Source organism: Aspergillus melleus (genome assembly GCF_016097325.1).
Source record: "Aspergillus melleus strain CBS 546.65 chromosome Unknown contig3, whole genome shotgun sequence".
In the NCBI taxonomy this organism is placed as follows: Eukaryota; Fungi; Ascomycota; class Eurotiomycetes; order Eurotiales; family Aspergillaceae; genus Aspergillus; species Aspergillus melleus.
In genome coordinates, this window is record NW_025763372.1 from 5552792 (window position 1) to 5573809 (window position 21018).

The 21018-nt window shown below is 38.8% G+C and overlaps 2 protein-coding genes across 2 annotated transcripts; one reads left to right on the forward strand and one right to left on the reverse strand.

Annotated features, from left to right (window-relative positions):
• Positions 1 to 3396: 3396 nt before the first annotated feature.
• On the reverse strand, positions 3397 to 3789 carry LDX57_006936 (uncharacterized protein; the record flags this gene model as incomplete). The annotated part of the gene is made up of 1 exon (XM_046088657.1): positions 3397 to 3789. One exon carries the CDS (start codon positions 3787 to 3789, stop codon positions 3397 to 3399), a length of 393 nt encoding a protein of 130 aa, XP_045944627.1.
• Positions 3790 to 4969: 1180 nt separating this feature from the next.
• Positions 4970 to 6877, forward strand: LDX57_006937 (uncharacterized protein; the record flags this gene model as incomplete). The annotated part of the gene is made up of 1 exon (XM_046088658.1): positions 4970 to 6877. One exon carries the CDS (start codon positions 4970 to 4972, stop codon positions 6875 to 6877), a length of 1908 nt encoding a protein of 635 aa, XP_045944628.1.
• Positions 6878 to 21018: the final 14141 nt, after the last annotated feature.

A 21018-nucleotide genomic window follows, 5' to 3' on the forward strand; every position in this document is an offset into this window, starting at 1 on the left:
TTGACATCTGGCCGAGCCTTGTGCACCGCACTATGGATGAAAAAACCTGCGGCGTTGGCCGGTTGGCTCATATTACCTAGGATTCAAGAATTAGGGGCATAACAGCCAGGCTGGAGAAATAGTGTTCTTCCCACCGATGGGCAGACCCTGATAGTTGACAAGAATTCTCAGATCCATAGCAATCGCTCTCGCCAGTTGTTCGTGGAGTTCCCTGCGGGCTGGGATGCGACGAATGAGCCCACCGACTCGGTCGATGAGATCAGAGAGGCAGCCTGTCAGATCAGAGGACTATTGCGCTGTACATATTTGGGGTGTGTAGAGCTTACACGGGACGCCCGAGACATTTTGGGGCTGACGAGCCTTTGGGCACTGCAGGTCATCTTGACCACCGTTTCGGGCTTCGCGGGTACGGACCTTCCGCTGCGGCTCGACAGTAGTCCTGATATAGATTTAAATTGCCTGCAAACGCTTCCCTCTCGGATGGCAGACATGTTTGGAAAGGCAGACGACGTCCGCGACGTGCCGGCCACGCTGTCAGCCATTGCCGCTCTCGTCCAATGTTGCGCAAAGGTCCTGTCCTCTGGCGAAGCAGCCGTCCCCTGGGGAGCGACAACCGACCGGTTTAGCAAGGTGCCAGATCGCTTCAACGACCTGACTTTGCGTAACGACCCAGCCGCTCTCATTGTGGTCACTCACTGGGCGGTATTGTCGAACGCTCTTGTTGCTGGTTCTTCCGTGGCTTGCCAACAACCATAGTTCAACAAATCGTTGGATTAATTTCCAGTAACGATGTTGAATTACGACATTTTGTTGAGAACCTCATAGACTCACTACAACACCAATAAAGTTCTATGTCTACAGCAGCAGGGACTATGCGCTCGGGAGCGTAAACGCTTTCTTTCCTCTTCCTCCAGCCTCCCAATGATAGATATCGTATACTGCATGATCACCCGACCCCAAAAGGCAAAGTCGAAAGCAAGCAAGAAAGCTGCTCTTAGTGGCCAAAAGATGTTGGTGGAGATTGGAGTCATCGGGGAATTACTCGAGACACCTGCCGAGCCTATGGATCTCTATCGTCTGTACAATCAATCTTTCGCATTCCCCACAGAGATACGCATTTTTATTCTAAATAGTGGAGAGTGCATTTTCTTTCATAACTTACTCGTTCTTCTATTCCTTCATATGTTAGCGTGTTTCCCGGTCGACTGAAGAAAACTTGCTGCGACTTACAGTAGGATTAGTGGTTCTATGATTCCTTCCTAGCCGTGAACAAGTGCCTCAAATCTTGACCAGCAAACGTGTGTTTATTAGGCTCATTATGCCGGGGAAGCTCGCTATCATTGATGAACATTTCGGGTCAACAAAAAGAGGGCAGTAGTTGTGCTTCGCCTGACAGGGGATGTGATATAATGGCATTACTTCGAGAACCTTGCAGAGAGGTTGGTGAAGATGCGGCACCTATCTATTGGTGAAAACCCGGGATTAAAAGTGTTTCGGGATGTAGTTCATGAGGTAGGATGCTTTAGTCCCAGCTTTCCGAGGGGTTGATCCCATCAGTGCTTGAGAACATAGCTTGAGAATCGTGACATGACGAGGTTAGTAATACCTCAGGTCTCTTTGCATCTGTTGTGGCAGACTCTGTAGGTCAAAGCGACATCCACCTTTTGCGTGCTCCGGCTTTCCCCCTTCGAGGAAATCAGTAATTGCGGAATCACGAGCCATTACTCTGGGGACTTAATGAGTTTGCGCTGCGCAATACGGCTTTGCAGTCGTAAACGCGGTGACTGTCACTACAGGGGCCCCAGGCTCTTCGCGAAGCACGTTCATGTCAATCAGTGCCAATTTCGACATGCTATTGCGTGCTGTGGTCTACTGTATGGGGCACAACTGACATGCCTTGACAAGCTTCCTTTATATCATTGGGATCCCCTCAGATTTTAGTTTTAGACACTTGTGGCTATTACGAGCAAGCAGGCTATGAGCGTGGATCAATTTGTTTCGGAGTTCCTGGCCATTGGTCTTATGTTCAATGAGATGCATTAGATATTTTTAGAGCCTACTGCAGGTCTTCGCCAACATGCGACAGCAAGCTCAGAAGTCCGCAGGAATTTACTTCTAGCCTCATTAGATCTACTAAGGTGTCAGGCGGAAAGAACTAAAAGACGTAATCAGAATTAATGGAATATGTTAGGCATTCGCTCTGTCAGAATAGTCAGTTTGCAATTCGGCCGTCTCGACGATTTGGCAATGAGACAGAAAGCCCAAATACGACATCCGAAGGGTAGGACACTCTTGCCCGTGCAGGATTCTTGATCTAGCCACTACGCGTGAGACTAAACCCCGCCTAGGGACATAAAGGCGGCTTGTCCATATGGGCTCTCAGATCCTAAGCCGTAGCTCTCGTATTGATGCCATAGGTCGACGGTGGCCTAAGTTATTCCCTGCAATGGAACGTGGCAATTATGTCATTGCGGATATTACTGAGCAGACTAGTGATATTGTTAGCAAGGAACCTGCTAACGCGTATCTGCTTTTGGAAACCTCGAGAAGATTCAATGGATCTCTAATCTGACTGATTATTATGATGACAACCAGCGCCGCCAGAGGATCGGGTGACTCAGTCCTGATATGACGCTTGCACGGTTTATCTAACAATTATCCAGTTACCATATGGTCACTAGAGGTTGAGACTCGTTGGAGAGGTATGGAACCTCATAGCTTGCTTGGGGCGAAGCACTAGACTTCCGGTCAAAGACGTTTGATGGATTTGTATGGTCTTGATCATCTTTCTCGTCTTTTCACCCTCCTCGGCATAAAGGTGAACAAGGCATGTAGGTTCATTTTAAAGAATATAATGTTGGGGCGTTGTTTCCGTGTTTATTGTCTTCCTCACTGTCTCCTTTATAATAGACCAGTGTCAGGTGTATAAGTTGGATGGATATTCATCCTTTTAGGAGATCCTAGAGGAGGGTTTATACGTCCGAGATCTTGTAAAGCAAGGGAGGACGAAGAGGCCAGAGGACACAGTGTATCCGCAATGCAATATACATCGATCCATCCGTATTTGAGCGAGTACCATTGGGTTTACTCGTCAACCACCGCGCGCGCCACAGTGCCTACAACAATTGATCCAACCGCTCGCGAGAATGGGGATGCCATCATAGAAAGGTGATCTGTGAATGGTGAATGTCAGGGGTAGCTAATGTAAACCCTAAAAGACCATGGTGCACGAACTGCCGTCTGCAGTGTGAATCGAAATGTCATCTCCAAGGAGTTTCTTCCATATATTGGTCCAAAACTGCTTACGGCGACTGTAGAACCATGAGTTGAAATAATGTTCGAACTCGGGCAGCGTCATCTCAATCAGGGATTTGCCGATGTTCAGCCCAGTGCGAATCATCGCAGAAACGGGATCATCTGGTCGATTCTCGAGTCCGAGTCGGGCCCAGATGACGGTGATGTTGCGTGGCTGGCAACCCGGAGGAAGGAGGAAGCATCGTAACGCGGCAGAGCCCGACAGATGGTCATTAAATGTGCTTTTTTCTTGGCGGAAAGATCTTCGGGCAAGTCGCGCGCGCAGTTGATACCCTGGAAGGTACCGAGCTTTTCGACGAAGTCTGTCAACACGGTGGTGGTCGGGATGAGAGACGGGGCACGCATGCCAAGAATAACGAGCGCTGTTATGGTCTCACCCTCCCTGACGAGGCGATGGGCCACTTGGTAGGCGTACATCGATACAACGGACCATCCGCCGATGGGATAGGGGCCGTGCGGTTGAATCCTACGCATGGTTCGCAGGAGGACGGACGCCATCTCCTCGATGGAGAGATCAAACTCTTCGGGGCGTTCTAGGAACGGAGATTCAAGCGCGTAGATACGGCAGCCCCGTGGCAAGATCTATCGTCTGATATGCTACTCGGAGCGGACGATGACGATTCCGAAGTTGCTGTTCCGGACAAGCTACTGTAGCGTTCCATTTGACACGTGGATTGGCTTGGATACGCGACTTTGTGGCTGCGCCGCAGCTGGGCCGGTTAGTAGGGCAGAGAAATCTCGTTTTCTTCAAACGGACATTCGTGTTGAGCGTAATGAGGATATTATGAATGCCAGTAAGCTAGATGTTGTAAACCGGCTATATGGACTAGGGTGTCGATCGCGAATGGATGATATGACACCCGCCGCCGCTCCGCTAGGCCTGATGTTAGCCTTGATAGTATCAATTACGTGGGGCTGATCGCGTCGGGGTCGGTTCGGAGAGGGAAAGACGCCCTGTATTTCTACGGGATCGTCCGCTTGGGCTTTAGTGCCGTGCATTTCGACGACGCCGGCCTTATGCGGATGTATAGCGGCCTGTTGCAGCACGCGCCAATAGAGAGTTGCCTGTGCATCCTTATCTGGATGCGTAATTGGGCCGGTCCCGGCGTTGTAGTTGCGAACTACGCCGGTAACGACAGCTAGCATATTATCTCGAGCACGACTGGCATCGCTAAGACGTTTGAGCACCACGATACCAACCCCCTCGCCTCGACAATACCCGTCGGCATCGTTGGAAAAGACCTTACAAGCGTATGCTTAATGTCCACAATTCGACAGACCAACCAATGGGTTCCATTGCAACCAATTGGTCGCGTGAGGAAAACCTCGATCCGGACGAGGCCAGCTGGCGGCCCGGCCGGGTCGCTGGGATGTGACGTCAAATTCTCACCCTAATGTAACATTCCTTCGTTAAAGCACACATTCCAGTTTGCCTCCTTGTATGAGTTAGAGTTTTGACACAAAGCATGCTGACATCACTAATATAACTAAGACCATGTGGTTGTGTATCCAGCATGGCGCCCCGGAAGTGAGGATATAATCCCGCTCTACAGGGGGCTCACTGGGGGGGAAAAAGAAATCTAAATCGTTCCCATCAGCATAATAACGATATCCTGGGACACGCGGGTCGGCAGCCCGCTTAGCTGGCAATGCAATGCGATTACACTACGATCCAATTCTTCCATTGCACGCGCGATTGCGGAAAGAGCGGGCGCGTGTCCCCACGCCAGTGCAACTAGATGGCAAGCTCTACGATGTGATGGGCGTGAGCCCCGAAAACGCACTGGTGCTGCGTGATCAGCGCGCCGTCCACCAGGATATGCGCATTGAGGAATTTGCCGGCCGCCCGGCGATTCTCGATGGTATTCGCTGGCGCGTAGTATCGCTAGAAGTTGCACCGAACATGTTCGACACGACGCTACAATTGGTTGACCCGCGGGATCCGCCATCAATGGTCACGGTGGCCGGTGCCGACCTGACACACGTGCAGTTTCCCAGCGAGAATGGCTTGCATATGCTGGGCCCGTTGAAGCATGGGATCATACGTATGGCCTCGATGATACCCCGGACTGAGGTGCGACGACCGCTCCGTCAGGGCGAGCAGTTCGAGGCTCGTCTTCGTGGCCGTGAGCTTGATGGTCCGTACATGATTAGAGTGGGAGATGGAGGCCAGCTGATGGCAACCGGCATATCCTACAACGGTTCCGAGCAGAGAATTGTAATCGAACCGGCCCAAGTCGCACCCCGCTATGAGACTGTCATGTCCCTTGATTTCGGTGCCACCTTCGATGTTGACGCTTTCTTGTTCCGAGAAGACGAGCTCCGCGGCCAGGCAACCATTGGTGGGCCAAGAAGGAAGAGTGGGTGTTCGCTGGATCCGCTACTGGGCAGCCTGCCCTCTGGCACAGTTCCACTACTGACTAATGGTGCTGAGCATCTCGCCGTGTTTGAGCAGTTCATTCGAGACCATGCGCAGCCTGAGGGGAACGTGCATTTCCGGAATGGTGTCGATTGCATACCACGCAAGCTAACTGTATTCAATCTCTCAGTGAGCAGCCAAGGCGATGCTCGCAGCGTTCTCCATGCGCTGGTTGACTTCCGATCTCAGAATCCAGATGCTGAGATGGCAATTGTTGCATCTAAGCTCGGACCGACCCAGTTCCAGGAATCACCAGAGTACCACAAGTATCTGAAGGTGCTCACCGACAACCGTATCCATGTGAATATGTTCACTACCCCTGCTAGCGGAACACGCCAGGTAATGCATGCTAAAGGTATCATCATCGACACCCATGTGATATTCAGTACAGGTGCTGTTATGGACACACGGCCCATCGACAAAGCAGATTTCTCAATCAAACTACCCTCAGCGGCTGCCGAGGCATTCCAGCGTTACGCAGACGAGGCCATTCATCATGATGCGACTGAAGAGCGCCGGGCCGAGCTCGCCTCGGAGCTGGCGAGTCTCGGAGTGGTGATCAACGACCCAGTCGCAGGTCTCACGTATATCAGCCGCGCCCAGGATGCATTGATCCGTGGCGCTTCGAGTCAGCTGATAGTCAGCATTTCCGAGCTTGTAGATCCCAGGATGACACAGACACTCATAGATCGCGTGGAGAATGGTCTCGATGTACATATACAGGTTCGGGAGGTCGACCCTACGTCCGCGCTGCTCCTCGCCGACGCAATTTTGCAGTATCCCGCAAACCTGCGAGTGGAGGACACGAGTTGGTGGGAGCCGCGCCCGCATTTTAACGCTATCATCGCTGACTGTGACGCTGCGTATCTTGGCACCTCGTACCTATGGCCCACACAGTGTCATATGGTACACCAGGGCCGGTCGTTCGAGAACGGTGTGTTACTTCAGGGCGATGCCACTACGAGCCTGCTCATGCAGCTTGACCAGCTTCGTGTCAGTGTCTATGGCAATGATAATATCTGCCCAGTGACCGTCGATGAGGCGTTGGACTCGTGGAGGTGGCAGCGAGGCATAGTCAGCCCTTGTATGTTTCCAAGATACACCATCTGCCTAGAGGCATGGCATCACAAATCGCCCGTTTGACCTTTAAAAGGGGCAACAATCAATCAAAACAAGAATTTTAGGCCGCGCTCGGGCGTCCTTATAACCCATAGCTTGTGCATGCGAAGAAAGCTCAATGAAATTGATGAATTGATTGGTTGTCACTGGTGGCCTTTGGTGTGACGGTCTACAAAGGAGCTTAGTAAAAGACAAATTTTCTTATGAAGAGAAAAAGAATTATTTAATAAAGGATTTTAAGATTTTTATATATTAATAAGATTTAATTAAATATAGAAATCGTTTATTTTTTATTTGAAATTATTAATAAAAATATTAAAGTTTATTAAAGTTTATTAGAATATAATAATTTTTTTTAGGAAACAGTTAATTTTGCAATCTTATAAATTTATAATATTAAATTAATAAATTATTCTTATTATATTTATTTGAAAATTTATCATTGACCGCAACAGCAAATTAATTATGAAATTATTATAATAATTTTAATTAGAGTTGGGTTTAGTGCAGATTCGGGCGGGAATTGATCAAACTCAGTGTCAAACCCTAGGATCCGCTGAAGCTGTGCTGACTGCTAGATTGGTTATAGTTCGAGCCTTCCAGCGAATAGTCCAACTATTCTTGGAAACGGGTGATACTTATCTAAGAATTCCAAGTTCCGAAGTGATCGACGGAGTTTTGAATGAATCTTTCCAAGATTTCGATAAACTAAAATAATGATCAAAAGATTTCAACAATTAAAAAAGAAATAGAGCCAGATTAATACGTATATCTTTTTGTGATAGAGTGTGAACGAATTGTATTAGCAATTACCGAAAAGTAATTATCAAAGACAATGATTGTATTGAACGCGAAGAACTAAACAAGAATTATTTAACAGACGAATAACGAATGTTTTTATATAGTTCTTCATGAATATACCATCTGGCATACCATCTGGTCCTTTCTATACCATTTGATCGCAACATATCCAATGGTATACAACATATCATATGATATCGACATACCATATCACGTGATTGAATCCTTCCTGGTAGCGTCACGGGTCCTGGGCTGCCGTCAGCCTATCATCTCTGCCCCGCGGCTTTTGGTGTAGCAGGGGTTCGTAACACTCAGCTTGTCTACAGCGAGTTTTAGATATAGAATTTAAAATCTATATTACAAGGACCTTAGACCTTGGAGGGTTTTGCAATAGATATAAAAGACAATAATATCTAAGAAAGTGTCACGGTGCAGACCTGGATGCCTGAGGCACCTTCTAACCATGGCCCGGAAGGCCATATTATCCGTTCCGGGATCTGCATATCTTCCCGCTTGCTTGAAGATTGTAAGACCCTCGCGATATATATCTAGCTACAAGACCATTCGCGGATGACTCAGCTGCGGGCTGAGTCATCGCACACATAGAACCCATCCTCGCGGAAGAACCACGTTGGCTTCTTCAGCGTTAATCTACCATATTGACCTTATTCTTGAAATGATACCTCGCGACACCTGTTTCTTAGTCATTATTACCTTTCACACCTATCGCAAACCCCTTAGAGACCCAAGGTCCTTATAAAGATCCTGTTGTAGCTCTTCGAGCTACGTCTTGTCTATCAGCCTGTATATAGCTTGATCCTGTAGCAATTCAGAGACACTATGAACTATTAGCCTACCTGCCTGCCTGCCATCAGCTCTACCACCCCCGCCAGCCCGCACCTTGACACTACGTAGCTCCCCTCTTTAGAGCTGGTGTCCGCCCAAAAATGACAGCTATCTCGAATCCCCCGTCTTTCCCGAACAACCCAGAAGAACTAGTCCAGCATGTTGCTGAACATGTCTCGGAATGATATAGTTACTGCAAAAAGATTCACTCTTATGCAGTGGATACCAGTCAGGATCTTAATAAAAAGGAATTATTGCTAGCTTTTTAGACTGAACAATCTCAGCAAAAAAAAATGAAGATGATTCATCAGCTGGCTGAAGCCATAAGTGTCTGTAATATAGCTTTTAAAGAAAGAGATCAAGTTATAAAGGAACAAAATCAGACTATTCAGATAATTACATCAGTAGTTAGCGCTCTGACTTAGATTCTTGAACCATTTGTTGAAAAATTTTCAGTCACTTTAGCGAGAATGTCTACATCAATCAATTCCGGATCTTCTGTTTTTGCTTATTTTTCCGAACGCCTGTCCGATTTCGATAAATTTGAAGGTATCTAATCAAATCTCTGTCGTTTTATCTCTCAGATTAAGGAAAAAATGACTGTTAATCGTGATCGTTTTTCGACATCTCAAACCCGCATGGTTTACGTTTCCAATTGTTTGAAGGGACTGTTCTATGTTCAGGTCTTATTGTATATCAAAGACAGGATCTGTCAATTAAATGATTATATCAATATCTTGAAAATATTGGATCGAGTCTATGGTGATCCAAATCGCGTTTATAACATTCAAACTGCTCTTTATAGTCTGCAGCAAAAGAATCAAGAGTTTTCTGTTTTTTTTGTTGAATTTCAACGCTTTGTTATGGAGAGAGAAATCGCTGAAAATGGCTTTTTTACGTTTCTTGAAAAAGCTGTGAATCAAGAATTAAAAAATATGATGATGCATCAAGAACTTCTTACTGGCAATTATATCGATCTTGTTATTTTTTTGCAGAAGTTCGAAAACTGTCGCAAACAATATATTCGAAATTAGTTTTGGAGACCGATTTTCGGTATTCAAAGTTTCTCGTGTTGTCTTGTTATCGAAAATCCTAGAAGCTTGTTTTGAAATGTTATTGCTAAAACATTTAAATCTGTTTTAGCTATTTCTGATCCTGATGCTATGGATCTCTTTTTCACACGTTGTCCGCCCCCTAAACCCCATGATTCAACCCGCAGAGAGCGAGGTGAATGCTTTCGTTGCGGCTCTAGCCAACATCTTATTAAGGACTGCCCCGAGTTTGATAATCGCACTTATCAGATCAACTATATTGCCCGTTTTGTCTCGCCTTTTAGAACTGCTTTGTCTCCTAAGAGATGGTCACTTGCCTCTGTACCGCATTCTATATTCTAGAATCTACTTGTATCTTCTTCAATTCAGGCTTTCCAGTCCTGCGCTATGCTCCAGCCTGAACGATTATATTTCCTAGATTCGAGCGAACAATTAAAAGGAATCAGCCTGGCTTAAATCGCAGCCAAACGGATCTTCCCGTGCGAATATACCGAATATCTGAAGCTGTTATTAGAGAACTTTCAATCGAAAAAGAATTCTGAAAGATTGACTTATTGGTTATTTTTATTATTTTGAATCCCGGACAGGGCGAGATCGTTATTTATATTATATTTGATATTGATTGTTCTATATTTTGTGTTATAGATAAGAGCTGGGTCGAAGCCCATCATCTGATTCTATATCTCTTGAACAAGTTTAAGTCTATAATGGGTTTTGATGGCTATAAAAACGAAGCTGGCATTATCATCCATTATATCCGCATGACCTTAAAGACTCATGATCACGTCGAAAAGGATGTCTCATTTTTAATTATTCAGTTAGCACATTTCTCTATTATTATTGATTTATCATGATTAAAGATTCATGATCCCTGCATGAGTTTTGTAGAACATATTTTCCAATTTTTCAGTTCATATTGTCAGAAGCATTGCAATATTTCAGTTCAATTTGTTAAGATCCGAGTTCTGCATGATGTCTCTGCCCGAATCAAACTCACAAATCTGAAGGCTCCTGAATCTCTGAGAGATTGAGACTTCCAAATGGTCTCATTAGCTATTTATGTTGCATACGCCCGCAGGGAAAATAAAGTCTATGTTTTAATAATTGAACAAATTGATAAAGCAGTTCAAATTATTTCTAAGTTATCCGAATCTGAGTTTCCAGATGAATTTAAAGACTTTGCAAATGTCTTTTTTTCAAAAGAAGCGAAAAAACTTCTCTCACATCGAGATTACAATCATACGATTATTCTTGAATCAAAAAAAAGACTCCCGTTTAGGCCATTCTATGGTATGTCTCGAAAGGAATTCTCAGCGCTCTGAAAATAATTATTAAAAAATCTAAAAAAAAGATTTATTTATTCAAGTTTTTTGTCTGCTGCATCTCCAGTTCTGTTTGTGAAAAAACCAGACGGAAATCTGTGCTTTTGTGTCAACTATCAAATTTTAAATGCAATTACTATCAAAGATCGATATTCGCTACTTTTCGTAAAAAAGACTCTGAACAATCTCAAAAGCATGCGTTACTTTACTAAAATCGATATTATTAACACGTTTAATAATTTCCGTGTTAAAAATGGATAGGAATGATTGACTGCCTTTCGAACCCGTTTAGATCTATATAAGTTTTTAATGATGTCTTTTGGACTGACAGGGACCCCCGGAACATTCCAACAATATATAAACGATATTTTGCGAGACTATCTTGATGTTTTTTATACTGTTTATTTGGACGATATTCTGATCTATAGCCGCATCTATTTCAAACATATAAAGCATGTCTGTTTAATCCTCCAAAAGTTACAAAACGTTAACTTGTATGCAAAACTCTTTAAATGCGAATTCGTAGTTTCCAAAACTAAGTTCTTGGGCCTGATTATCGACCAGAAAAGCATCCGAATGGATCTCGCAAAAGTTAACACAATTGTTAATTGGCTCATTTCTATTTGTGTAACAGATATACAAGCGTTTTTAGGATTTGACAATTTTTATTGTCGGTTTATCAAAGATTTTTCAAAACTTACTATCCCGTTTGTTGCCCTGACTCGAAAAAATGTCCCGTGAGAATGGACGTCTATTTATTAAGAAATTTTAAATAATTTAAAGAGAGCTTTTACTGATGCTTTGATCTTGCAATCATTTGACTAAACCCGTGACATTATCTTGGAAATTGATATTTCTAATTACATATCTGTTGGAGTCTTATCTCAATACGAAAATGACAGAATATTATATTTTATCATATTCTTTTCAAAGAAACACTCTCCGGCTGAATGCAATTATGAGATTTATAATAAAGAATTATTCGCTATCATTCGATGTTTCAAAGAATGACGTCTCGAGCTCGAAGGAACTCTTTTATTTATTCAAGTTATCTTTGATTATCGCAATCTAGAATATTTTATATTAACAAAGCTTCTGAACCGCCGTCAAATCTATTGATCCGAATTTTTGTCTCATTTTAACTTTAAAATTATTTATCGATCTGGAAAATACAAAATAAAATCTGATAGCTTGACCAAAAAGTCAGAAGATCTCTCCAAGGAGAGAAATGAGCGTTTGTTATATCAAAATCAAACTGTCTTGAAACGTGAAAATCTTGATTTGCCTAACCTGATTGAATCAATCAATTCACCTGAATCAACCAGCTCGTTCGAATCAATTAGCTCGCCTGAATTAATCAACCAATCTGAATCAACTAGCCCATCTGAATCAATTGACTCACTTGAGAACCTTGAAATCTCGTATGTAGATGAGATTTCTGGTCGATTAGTCTCTATTATTAGAGTCCAAACTCGAAGAATTGTTATTTTTGAAGATAAGCAAAGTTTACAACTATCTTTTGAGATATAATCTCGCCTATGTGAAGCTTATAAGAAAGACAAAGAAATCCGAGATATTTTAAAGGTTTTGATTACAGATAAAGATTATCATTCAAGAGTCATTCTGGCTGTTTGTGAGTGAAAAGATAGCTTCTTATTTTATGAGAACTGTCTATGGATTTCTGACAATGATCAGTTAAAAGCAGACTTAACCCGTCTGGCCCATAATAAATCTGTGTCCGGACATCCAAAAAAAGCTCGAACGTATAAACTTTTGTTTCAAAATTATTATTGGCTCAACATGTATAGATATGTGGCTCAATAAATAATAAATTGCCATATTTGCCGCCGTATAATCTTGTCTCGTGAAGCGAAACAAGGTATTCTGAAACCTTTATCTGTATTTAAACGTGTTTGGAAAGATATTTTTATAGATTTTATCACGCATCTGTCTGAGAACGAGAGCTACGACGCGATCCTAATTATTGTGGATTGTTTAACTAAAATGAAACATCTGATTTTATGCAATTTAACTGCTAATGTCCCAGCTGTAGTTGCGATGTACATGCAGCATATATGGAAATTACATGGATTATCTTAATCGATCCTGTTCGATAAAGGTTCTCAATTTATTGTTCAATTCTGGAAACATCTGATTAAATGTTTGGATATTATCAACAAATTATCAATTACTTATTATTCTGAGACCGACGGTCAGATTGAGTGTGTGAATGTTATATTAAAACAATATTTGTGAGTTTACGTGAATTATCTGCAAAATGATTGAAATACCTGATTTTCCTTGATTAAATTTGCTTTAAATGTCACACATTCTGAGTCTATCAAGATAATCCCATTTTTTGTGAATTACGGGTTCCATTTTCGTATGAGATTTGAATCAATATTTATCGAGAATCATTATGATTGTAATTAATTTGCTGTTCAAGATACAGAACAATTTGTTATTCGAATATAAATTATTATAGAATTTGTTTATGCAGAAATGTTATCAGCTCAAATCCGTTACGCTGAATAAGCTGATAAATAACATTGTCTCGTTCGAAAATTCAAAAAAGATTAATTAATATGGCTAGATGCTCGTCATATTAAAACTTTACAATCTAGCAAAAAGCTGAATTGGAATATCTTGAGCCCATATTATATTGAAGAAGTTATTAACTCGCATGTTTATCATTTGGAACTTTCGTTTAACATAAAAATACATTCTGTATTTAATGTTAATCTATTCATCTTTATCTGTCCAAAATCCTTGTCTGGCCAACATCATTCCCCGTCATCGCACGTGGAAGTCAATGAACTGAAGAAATGAAAAATCGAAGATATCTTTGATTTGTTTTAAAATCGTTGCGGTCGCGGCCGCCATCTGATCTATGTTGTCAAATGAATCAGATACATGGACTCTACCGCTGAGTCTGCTGAATATCTTGAACACGCAAAACAGATCATTCAAAACTATTATCGCCGGTATTCTGATAAGTCTGATCCTCTTCGGCCTCACGGAGCTCGACTATAAAAGGAAAGCATACTGTCATAATGCAGATCTTGATGTCTGAAACATCTTTTAATCATGGCCCAAAAAGCTATATTATCTGTTTTGGGATCTGTATATCTTTCCGTTTGCTTAAAGATCCTGTTGTAGCTCTTCAAACTATGTCTTGTCTATCAGCCTGTATATAACTTGACTCTGTAGCAATTCAGAGACACTGTGAGCTATTAGCCTACCTGCCTGCCTGCCATCAGCTCTACCACCCCCGCCAGCCCGCACCTTGACAGAAAGGATGTCGCAAGAATAATGATTTCAAAAATCAGATCAATATTAGAGATTAATGCTGAAAAAGTCAATATGATTTTTTTATAAGAATAAATTTTATATATATAATAATTTAGTCTTTAGCTAAATTATCTATAAATAATTTTATAATTAAATATATATTGCAAAGGTCTTGCAATTATATCTTTTTTAAAAATTTTTAATCTCTTAAAATTTACTTGCCAATCTTTAATTTGCAAGTATAGACTGTCACAACCCGGCACATGATATTACTGACTGCCTGTTTAGAAAGGCATTAGAGAAGGTTCCGGTTAAGCAAAGGAATATCCCAGTCTGCTTGAAAAATAATCTTAAATAAAAAATAAAAAGTTTTTATATCTAATTAGATCTTGTTAATATATAAAAATTTTAAAATCTTCTATTAGATAATTTTTTTCTTTTCTATAAAAAATTGTTTAATTATAAATTATAAGTAAATTTGTTTTTTATTAAGTTCTTTTATAAATTGTTACATAATCTTTTTATTATTTAATTCTTTTTTACTTTAAATAATCACGTTTAAAATATATTGTTGTATTTTTTATGCAATAATAAACTTTGTAATTTATTTAAAATCTTTTTATAATATAACAATATAATATTTAGATTGTATTGAACAAATTAATTAAATTAATTTAAAATAAATTTAATAATCATTTTTTATTCACAATTGATTCATTGATCTTTGCAAATATCGAATCTAATTATACAAAAATGTGATCCACATTAAAAATAACACAAAAAGATTAGATTCAAAAATGATTTTAACAAAATTTCTGATATACATTTAAAAAAAGAATAAAATTGACAACAATGACTAGACCTCTTCAAGTCCCATGGGACTAGGACAAGTCTAGTCCCAAGTCCCAGTGCACTCCACTCCCGTGGGAGTATCGAGCATTTCTAGTCCCTCCCATGGGAGTGGAGCATATTCTCACGGCGATTCTCTAATTCCTCGTCAAGGCCTCAATTTTGCATAATTAATAAAATTAATATGGATAAATTCGCTGACTACTTACTTTATATTATTTTTATTTACATTTGTTCTGGTTAACAATGTTATTCATATTGATTTTTATTCAAAATCTGAATAAAACCTTTTAAAGTTTCTCTGTATAGGATCCGTCTCTTATAATGATATAGTTCTACGTCATTTACAGGAATTTAATATGATTTTAGATGATTGAGGATTAAAAGGTGTAAATTACATCAAGTACTTGAATAAATATATATATTTCTTATAGAGTAAGTACAGTTATATATATCAGAATCTTTTGAACTATAATGACATTTTGGTCTTGATAATAATCCTTATATTTTTAATATTAAAATTGAATATTTATTTTTTATTCTTGAAATAGTCTCTTTTCAGGTGGTTTTATTTAATGTAAAAGAAATAAATCTCTATATAAAAGTTATGATAGATGAAAAACTTCCATGTAAAATCAGCGGGGGACGGCAAAAACTTTCAAAAATTATAAATTGAAAATTGGTCATTAGTCCTATGAGAATTGTATCGAGACTGATGAGGATTGTATTGAGACTAATGAAGATTTTTTATAAAATTAAAGAGAATTATTCAATTAGCGCTGAGCTTGTAAAGATCTCTTTTTTTTTTATGATATATTAACTTTTGTTTATTATTTATTAAACGAGCCTAATTTATGACTTGAAAATTATCACGCTTTATAAAAGTTAAATGTAAATTCTCTATACTCTCTCTTTATTATATAATTTAATATTATGGATCAATTTAGCCAGTCTTCTGACGTTGGCCTCTCAAATTATTATAGGGATCATCTTGACAATTTTTCATATATTTTATTAGATCTTTCACAGCTCTTTACATATGATTTTAATTATAGTCAAGCAACAACAATAAATATCTTAGTTCTGTTATCTGAGTTTTTTCAGTCAATATTAGGCCCTAATATCCTTTGACGCGTTGATTTCGATCAAAAAAAAGTTTTTGTACTTTATAAAACTATGTCAAAGGAACAATTTATCTTTTGATGGCTGCAGATACAATATGCAACTGTGAAAAAGAAAAATAAAAGAATTCATTGGAATACAAAGCATATTTCAGATACATGAAATCATTTTGACTAAGTAGTTTATTAGCTTATTGATGAAGTAAAGATTATGTGTTAAAGATGTGAAAAAGTTCTTTTGTATCCACATGATAAAGGAGATGAAACAAATTCTATGAAATGTTATCTTGGATCAAATTTATATCAGAGGATTGCTGATGATTAATTGAAGTAGCAAGATATTTAATAACCATTCGAATCTATGGTATTTTTATTCTATTTAATGTATTAAAACTTATATACTAAATTTCTCTGGAAAATAGGCACATTTTAGTTCGCAGCGGTCTAAAAAGATCTTTATTCAGGACTAATGAGCACGCAAACAAATTACCTTAATTGCTTGATCATCGTTTCCATTTTAGTTCTTAGTTCATAAAGACTTTGCAGAACTCATTGAAATGATTTAATTAGTCTTATCAAAATCTACGTTTCTCATTTCATTGATTGCTTGTTGTCACCTTCAATCGATAGTTAAAGATGATCAACAAAAAATTCTCCAAGATCTTTCATTAAAAGTAAAGCTCTCGATTGTTTTTGATTGTTAGATTTTTTCATTTTAACAAATCTTTATAACAATCATTGATTATTTTATTGATAAAGATTGAAGATATTGTGAAATTTTATTTGGCTTTGAACCGCTTCATGGAACACATTTTAAGATCAATTTGAGCAATATTCTTCTAAAGATGTTTTAAAAATATAATATCACCAATCGAATGTTAACAATTACAACGGATAATGTATCAAACAATAATATTTTGATTGAAAGTATTCAAGAATTAATTCAGTCTTTTAAGTTTTTTAATTAGATTATTATTGTCTGAATCTCATGCTTAGTTCATGTGATTCAGCTAAGTCTATGTGAATTTTTTGGTTAAATCAAAGCCAATTCAAAGAATGACAACTTAGATAGAATGTGGTTAAAGTCACAAACACAGTTTTTTCATATTAATTAACGTGAGCAGGGAATCATTTATATTTTTGCAAAGGTAAATTTTTTTTAATATATATATTTTTTAATAGTTTATTAACAAATTGTTTAGATCTGTGGATTTGCAGCATTTGTCAATGTTAGTTCACAACGAAGAAAAGTGTCACGGTGCAGACCTTGATGCCTGAGGCACCTTCTAACCATGGCCCGGAAGACCATATTATCCGTTCCGGGATCTGTATATCTTCCCGCTTGCTTAAAGATCCTGTTGTAGCTCTTCGAGCTACGTCTTGTCTATCAGCCTATATATAGCTTGACCCTGTAGCAATTCAGAGACACTGTAAGCTATTAGCCTATTTGCCTGCCTGTTATCAGCTCTACCACCCCCGCCAGCCCGCATCTTGACACTACGTAGCTTTCTTTTTTAGAGCTGGTGTTCGCCCGAAAATAATAGCTATCCCGAATCCCCCGTCTTTTCCGAACAACCCAAAAGAACTAGCCCAACATGTTGCTGAACATGCTTCGAAATGATATAGTTACTGCAAAAAGATTCACTTTTATGCAATGAATGTCAATTAGAATCTCAGTAAAAAGGAATTATTGCTAGCTTTTCAAACTGAACAATCTCAGCAAAAAGAAATGAAGATGATCCATCAGCTGGCTAAAACTATAAATGCCCGTAATATGGTCTTTAAAGAAAGAAATCAAACTATAAAGGAACAAAATCAGATTACCCAGATAGTTATATCGGTAGTTAGCATTTTGATTTAGACCCTTAAATCATTCGTTGAAGAATCTTTAGTCACTTTAGCGGAAATGTTTATATTAATCAATTCCGGATTTTCTATTTTTGTTTATTTTTCTGAATGTCTGTTCGATCTCGATAAATTTGAAGATATCTGATTAAATTTTTGTTGTTTTATTTTTCAGATTAAGGAAAAAATAATTGTTAACCGCAATTGTTTTCCGACATTTCAAACCCGCATGGTCTACGTTTTCAATCATTTGAAGGGACTGTTCTATGTTTAGATCTTATCGTACATCAAAAATGGAATCTGCCAATTGAATGATTATATCAATATCTTGAAGATACTGGATCGAATCTATAATGATCCAAATCGCGTCCGTAACATCTGAATTGCTTTCTATAGTTTGCAACAAAAGAACCAGAAGTTTTCTGTTTTTTTTGCTGAATTTCAACTCCTTGTTATGGAGGGAGAAAGCGCTGAAAATAGTTTCTCTACATTTCTTGAAAAAACTGTGAATCAAGAATTAAAAAACATGATGATGCATCAAGAATTTTTTACTGACAATTATATTGATCTTGTTATTTTTTTGCAGAAGCTTGAAAACCGCTATAAACAATATATTCAAAATCAGTCTTGGAGATCGATCTCCGATATTCAAAGTTTTTCGCGTTGTCTTGTTATCGAAAATCCCAGAAGCTTGTTTTAAAATGTCATTGCTGAAACATTTAAATCTGTCTTAGCTATTTCTGATTCCGATGCTATGGATCTTTCTTTCATACGTCATCTGTCTTTTAAATTCCATGGTTCAATCCGCAGAGAGCGGGGTGAATGCTTTCGTTGCGGCTTTAGCCAACATCTTATTAAGGACTGTTCCGAGCCCGATAATCGCATTTATCAAATCAATTATACTGTCTGTCCTGTCTCGCTCCTTAAGACTGCTTCGTTTTTTAAGAAATGGTTATCTATCTCTATACTGCATTTTATATCCTAGAATCTGTTTGTATCTTCTCCAATTCAGGCCCCCCAATCTCGCGCTATGCTCCAACCCGAACGATTATATTTCCCAAATCCGAGCGAACAGTTAAAAGGAATCAGTTTGATTTAAATCACAGCCAGGCAGATCTTCTCACATGAATATACCGAATATCTGAAGCTGCTATTAGAAGATTTTCAATCGAGAAAAAACTCTGAAGAATTGATTTATTGATTATCTTTATTATTTTGAATCCCGGACAGAGCGAGATTGTTATCTACACTATGTTTGACATTGGTTGTTTTATATTTTGTGTTATGAATAAGAGCTGGATCGAAACCCATTATCTGATCTTATATTTTTTGAACAAGTCTAAATCTATAGTGGGTTTTGATGACCGTGAGAACGAAACTAGCGTTATCATCCATTATATTCGCATGATTTTAAAGATCCATGATCATGTCGAAAAGGATGTTCCATTTTTAATTACTCAGCTAGCACATTTCTCTGTTATTATTGATTTATCATGATTAAAGATTCATGATCCCCGCATGAATTTTGTAAAACATATTTTCCAATTTTCCAGCTTATATTGTTAGAAGCATTGCAATATTCCAATCTGATTTGCTAAGATCCGAGCCCTGCATGATGTTTCTGTTCGAGTCAGACTCACGAACCTGAAGACTTCTGAATCTCTGAAAAATCGAGACTTCCAAATGATTTCATTAACTGTCTGTGCTGCGTACGCCCGCAGGGAAAATAAAGTCTATGCTTTAACAATTGAAAAAATTGATGAAGCAGTTCAGATTATTTCTGAGCTATCTGAATCTAAGCTTCTAGATGAATTTAAAGACTTTGCAAATGTCTTTTTTTCAAAAGAAGCGGAAAAACTTCCTTCACATTGAGATTACAATCATATGATTATCCTTGAATCAGAAAAAAGACTTCCGTTTGGATCATTCTACGGTATGTCTCGAGAGGAACTTTCAGCGTTTTGAAAATGACTATTAGAGAATCTAAAAAAAAGATTTATTTGTTCAAATTCTTTGTCTGCTGCATCTTCAATCCTGTTTGTAAAAAAATCAGATAAAGGTCTGCGCTTCTGTGTCGACTATCGAACTTTAAATGCAATTATTATCAAAAATCGATACCCGCTATCTTTTGTAAAAGAGACTCTGAACAATCTCAAAGGCATGTGTTACTTTACCAAAATCGATATTATTAGTGCGTTTAACAATCTCTGTGTTAAAAATGAACAGAAATGATTGACTGCTTTTCAAATCCGTTTAAACTTATATGAGTCTTTAATGATACCTTTTGAACTAACAAAGGCTCTCGGAACATTTCAGCGATATATAAATGATATCTTATGAGACTATCTTAATGTTTTCTGTATTGTTTATTTGGACGATATTCTGATTTATAACTGCATTCATTCCGAACATATAAAACATGTTCGTTTAGTCCTCCAAAAGTTACGAGATATTAATTTGTATGTAAAGCTTTCTAAATGCGAGTTTGCAATTCCCGAAACTAAGTTCTTGGGTTTGATTATCGATTGAAAAGGCATTCGAATGGATTTTGCAAAAATTGACACAATTGTTAATTGATCCATTTTTACTTGTGTAACAAATGTACAAGCGTTTCTAAGATTTGACAATTTCTATTGCCGATTTATCAAAGATTTTTCAAAACTTACTGTCCCGTTTGTTGCTCTGACTCGAAAAAATGCCTTGTGGGAATAAACATCTATCTGTCAAAAAAACTTTAAATGATCTAAAAAAAGCTTTCATTAATGTTTTGATCTTGCAATCATTTGACTGGATCCGTGACATTATCTTGGAAACTGATGTTTCTGATTACGTATCTGCTGAAATTTTATTTTAATATGAAGATGACGGAATATTACATTCTGTCGCATTTTTTTCAAAGAAACACTTTCTGATTGAATGCAATTATGAGATTTATGACAAAGAATTACTCGCTATCGTTTGATATTTCGAAGAATGACGTTTCGAGTTCGAAGAAACTCCTTCATTCATCCAAATTATCTCTGATTATCGCAATCTGG